We start from the raw sequence: 5,117 nt of genomic DNA, 5'->3' as shown, positions 1-5,117 counted from the left end.
AAGCTGGGCATGGTGGTTCACACCTGTAATCCCATCACTTTGGGAGGCCGAGGCGGGCGGATCACTTGAGGTCAGGAGCTCAAGACCAGTCTAGCCAACATGGTGAAACCCCGTCTCTACTAAAAATACAAAAATTAGCCAGGCGTGGTGGTGGGCGCCTGTAGTCCCAGCTACTTGGGAGCTGAGGCAGGAAAGTCGCTTGAACTCAGGAGGTGGAGCGGAGATCTCACCACTGCACTCCAGCCCGGCGACAGAGCAAGACTCCATCTCAAAAAAAAAAAAAAAAAAAAAGCAGCAGCAGCCAGGAGGAGGTCCCACCTGCTTGCATTTCACAGGAGTCCACGGGAAAGATTTAAGAAACTTGAACAACCTTTAAAATGCCAGGTTCCCACTCCGTACCAAGTGGCCTTGGCCCTCTTACATGCACAGTGCACCAGCTCTAGCAGCCTCTCCATCAATTCCAAGGGAATAAAGAACATTAAGGTCAAGGTTTCCTTCTCCACCCTCGGGAGCAATGAATGAAGACCGGCTGCAGAGCAAGAGAACACGTGTCTCCCCAGGCACTAGGAGCCCTTTGCCTTCTCGCCGCAGCCTCCCACTGCAGCGGGTGGAGAGCATCAACAGATGGGACACGCATTACCAAAAACAAGCACCGGCAGAGGATGAAGGTGCTTGAGGGGCCAGGTGGAGATAGGAAGAGTCCCCTATATTTCACAATTTTTCCCTGCTCTTTTCCTGCAGGCTTCATGTCACTGCAAATGACACTAGGCAGTCAGGCCGATGACATCTGACTAGTCGCAGCTTGCATTCTTAGCTTGCCCAGGAAAAGCTCTCAACTTGGCCTTGCTGCCAACTTGCAAGTCAGGAAAACTCAGCCTTCCCGCCCCACAGCACCTGACTCCACCAGCCCAGGAACTGTTTACAGGGCAGAAGGCCACAGAGAAGGAAGCCAGATGCCAGCATGATGCACATGCTGAAGATCGAGACACTGTTGCAGGAGCTAAGAACCTCCATTCTGGAGCCTGACATTCCAGGTTCAATTCCCAGCTCTGACACTCACTAGCTGGGTGACTGTGAACCAGTTGTTCACGCGGGTGTCAGAGCACCCATCTCGCAGGTCATTGTAAAGGCTCAATGGGTTCATGTAAGTCTGTGGCATGTAGAAAGTAGCCTCCTAACCTTCCTTCACCTAGTGTTCTCATTTCTCATCTGGGGATGGGTGGAGCCTCTCTGGACAGATGTGAACATACAGTGAGATAATGCACTTGTAATGTCTTTGCACACATCTGGCACACAGCAAGAATTCCATCAGTTATTATTATAGAATTTTATTATTCCTATGAGGAAAGTTTGGGGTACAGCTATATAACATTTAGTGCTCCTAATTGAAACTAATACTGGGGCCAGGCATGGTGGCTCACTCCTGTCATCCCAACACTTTGGAAGGCCCAGGCGGGAGGACTGCTTGAAGCCAAGAGTTTGAGACCAGCCTGGCCAACCTAGCAAGACCCTGTCTCTGCAAAACATTAAAAAATTAGCAGGGTGTGGTGATGCACATCTGTAGACCCAGCTACTTGGGAGGCTGAGACCGGAGGATGACTTGAGCCCAGGAGTTCAAAGCTGCAGTGAGCTGTGACTGCACCACTGCACTCCAGCCCAAGTGACAGAGCAATAAAACTCTGTCTCACAAAAAAAAAAAAAAAAAAGAAAACATAAAACAAAGAAACTGATACTAAAATAACCTGTGTCCCTGAGAAAAGCCTGATGAGTGAGGGAAACCAGGTTATCCTTTGAAGTTCCTATGGGTATGTCTACAGCAGGAATCTATCCCAAATTAGAAGCCACTCCGTAAGTTTCTGATTCCTCCAGAAAGGAACTATGGGTTTTTATTGCATTCTGTGCCATATTTCAGACACTTGAGAGAAGAGCTTCCGCATAACTTTCGTGGGCTACCCTGACAGCCAGGCCACATACCCTGTAAGTTCAAGGCATCCCCTGGATACCTGTCAAATGGCATTGAGAAGACCACAGCGTCCTTTCACCTGCTCAGAGATCTGACCTCCCCTCTCCCTCCATCCCATCCCTCCCCCGAGTACCCAGCAGGGACCACTGGTGAGCAGGAAGAGAACCATCTGCCATCCTCCTTCTCCCTGCCCCCTGCCACCACGGTGAAGACAGCTGAGCCTGATCCTCCAATGTGAGAAGGTATACGTCTGTATTTGCAATTCCACATATTTTTGTTTTCAACAAACCTAATACTCCTTTCACTTAGGTGGAAACCATGGATAGAAGTTTGTGCCTATGGGGTCAAGAGCACAGGCTCTGTGGTCAACCAGACACAGGGTTCTGACTCCAAACTCGATTATTATTCCTATTACAGCGGTTTGGGGCGCAGTTATACCTTATTTAACACAAGGCAACTTAGTTAACCTCGCCTCGCTTCTTTTTCTCATTTCCCCTCTGGGGATGGGTGGAACCTCGCTGGACAGATGTGAACATACAGTGAGATAATGCACTTGTAATGTCTTTGCACGCATCTGGCACACAGGAAGAATTCCATCAGTTATTATTATCACGATCTGCGTGATTATCTTCAGTTCGTTTGAGAACATGAGTTAGAAGCTCAGAAAGGGTGGACATAGTCTGTACCTAAGTATGTATCTGCTTGGATAACCCCACGAGTCCTGGAAACCTGCCTGTACTCAGGTAGGTAACACTCACTCCGACTTTGGGGACAGCAAGTGTCCAATGACCTGGCCCATGTGTGACGAGAGCACATAAAAAGTCTCCCTCTTCTCCTGAAGTACTGAGGACAACATTTTAGATGGCACAGATTCTGGCAATTGTCACTAATGGGATGCCACATCTCGCTTTGCTACATTCTGGAAACTTCCCAGGCCCACCTTGAACTTTTAACAATCGCCCCTCCGCAACCGCCAAGGAGAAACAAAGGAGGCGGGAAGGGAGGAGTCCTCATTCTTAGCTAAGCAGCTCGCCTCATAGAGATGGCATATTCCTCCGATATCCTACCGAAGCGCATTAGCTCCACGACCTGGGGCCTTGCCTTTGTCTGCAGACATCTAAGCCCTCCAATCTCCCCGCTCCCTACTGGTCCCCCACCAAACGCTGGGCTCTAAAACTATTTGCTCCTACACGTCTGCCCGCGTGCCTCCAGTCCCATTTGGCCGCTACACTAGTTTCTGCGCTTGGGCTGGAGTCGCCAGGGAATGATTTCCAGTCCGCACGCGGGGACCCGGAGCCAACTGTACTGACAGGTTTCCAGGATAAAACCAAACTTGCAAGTGGGGCACGGAAAAGAATCAGGCAAGTTGTTCTTTCCAGCAGCCCCGGCCATCTGCCCGAGATGGGGCAGGAAGAGTAAGAGGGAGAGCGCGGGAGCCAGGATGTGCCGGCTCCCAGACACAGCGCACAGCGCGCAGCGCGCAGGGACCCCGGGGCTCACCCTGTGCCCGACCCGGCCGCGCCGAGCCCCGGAGGCGCCGGCGTGCGTCCTTACCATTCAGCTGCCGGTACACGATGTCCTCCAGCAGCGACAGGCGCTTCAGGACCGCATCCTGGATGGGGCTGGCGCTGTGCGCGCTGAGGTTGGCCACCTCGGCGCGCGGCCGGATCTCGTGGAAGGCGTCTCCGCTGCGCACCGCGATGGGCCGGCACTTGGCCAGGAAGAGCACGAAGCCGGCTACCGCGATCAAGTTCAATACCAGCAGCACTTTGACTCTTCTCAGTGAAGCCATCAAACAGCCCAGCCGGCCCTCGCCCCGGACCCGCGCCCCCTGGGGCTCCGGCGAGGCGCGGGGCAGCCAGGGGCCGTGCAAGCCACACACACCAGACGGCCGGCAGGGATCCAAGCCCCTGCCCGCTCCACCTCAGGGATGCTCGGGCGGCGGAGACAGCTGGGAGGACGGAACGGTCGTGGGGAGCGCGGAATCGCTCACACGGAAGACCCCGCTCTGCAGAAGTGCTCCCCGAGACGCCTACTCAGTCCACGGCGCACAGCCCCTTCCAGGCGTCTCGGGGAAAGGCCAGGGACTTCGGGGTCTCTCTTCTGCACCAGCAAGGGGTTCGCCTCTGGACCTCCAGCTGTCGGCGCCGCGGCCTCCGGGGCGGGCAGGCGGGGCCGCCCGAGAGGCGCAGAGGGAGCGGNGCGGGGACCGCGCGGGATGGAGGCAGTCAAGGCATGCTGGCTGCGGCCGGCGCTGGAGGGACCCTTTAGTTCTCAGTACTCCCGGAGCGGGCGGGTTCGTTCCATCCCGGTTGGCGATGAAGACATCCTTCTCTGTGTGCTCGCGGCTCCGCGCTGCGTGGCCAGGAATGGCTAGAGGGAAAATCTGGCCTGGAGACTCGGATTCTGAGACTTTCGGAGCCAGGCCGGGTGTGAGCGGGCTTGGGGGGATTCCCTGCGGACAAGAATTCTAACCTACCCAGTCACTGCTTCTAGGCCCACCCACAGCTCTGTTCAAATTTTATTATAAGAAGCATATTGATTTGGCTGCTGTTTTTCCACTACCTCTTCTTCTTCCCAAAACCCAGGAACTCGAAATACTGGAATTCAAACCCCCCTGGCTGATCCATTTAATTCCTTGGGTCTAAAATAGAAATCAGGCCGCCAACTAATAAAAATCGGGCAGCAAGGCTAAACGGAGCTGGTCATTTTCCCCTCATTATTTTGATCTTATTACAGTTTTTGTTTTGCTTTTTTTTCTGGGGCTTGGTTTCTTGTTTTTGCTTATGTATTATTTTAAGTTTTGATTTTTAACACAGAAATGCACATGCAAAAAAATAGTCTTTTTGTTTCATTCCCTTGGAACTCTGTGCCTGGTTGCAATCGGATCCTCAGGGCGCATGCTTTGTATAATCTACCTGAAAGTGGACACAAAACAGTTAAATGAAAAAGGCCAAGGGATGATTTTTAGCCACACATGTTGGGCAAGACAGAGGCTGTGTGGGAAGAAACTTGGGTTACTGAGCATCTCACGGAGTATCCAGTTGAGTTGGGTGTTATTATAACCACACTGCAGATGGAACTAGCACAATCAATGGAAGCTTCTGCAAAAATAATTTTTGAACATTCCCTCAGCCGCAGGACTGAAGCCAGG

The 5,117-nt window shown here is 52.7% G+C and overlaps 1 protein-coding gene across 2 annotated transcripts in view; it reads right to left on the bottom strand.

The window, feature by feature from the left end:
• Positions 1-4,177, bottom strand: part of GALNT17 (polypeptide N-acetylgalactosaminyltransferase 17) — a 635,334-nt gene extending 631,157 nt beyond the window's left edge. Inside the window, exon 1 of one of the 2 annotated variants that reach the window (XM_017895202.1) lies at positions 3,518-4,177. In XM_017895202.1, the coding sequence (XP_017750691.1) occupies positions 3,518-3,755 (238 nt within the window). In that variant the 5' untranslated portion in view covers positions 3,756-4,177. The remainder of the gene's footprint in view (positions 1-3,517) is intronic. The other variant, XM_017895203.1, reaches the window with a different exon arrangement.
• Positions 4,178-5,117: the final 940 nt, after the last annotated feature.

This window comes from Rhinopithecus bieti, unplaced genomic scaffold (assembly GCF_001698545.2).
Source record: "Rhinopithecus bieti isolate Rb0 unplaced genomic scaffold, ASM169854v2 scaffold_23236, whole genome shotgun sequence".
Classification (NCBI taxonomy): Eukaryota; Metazoa; Chordata; class Mammalia; order Primates; family Cercopithecidae; genus Rhinopithecus; species Rhinopithecus bieti.
Note: the sequence above shows the minus strand (reverse complement) of the source record. Positions and strands in the feature narration are given on the sequence as shown.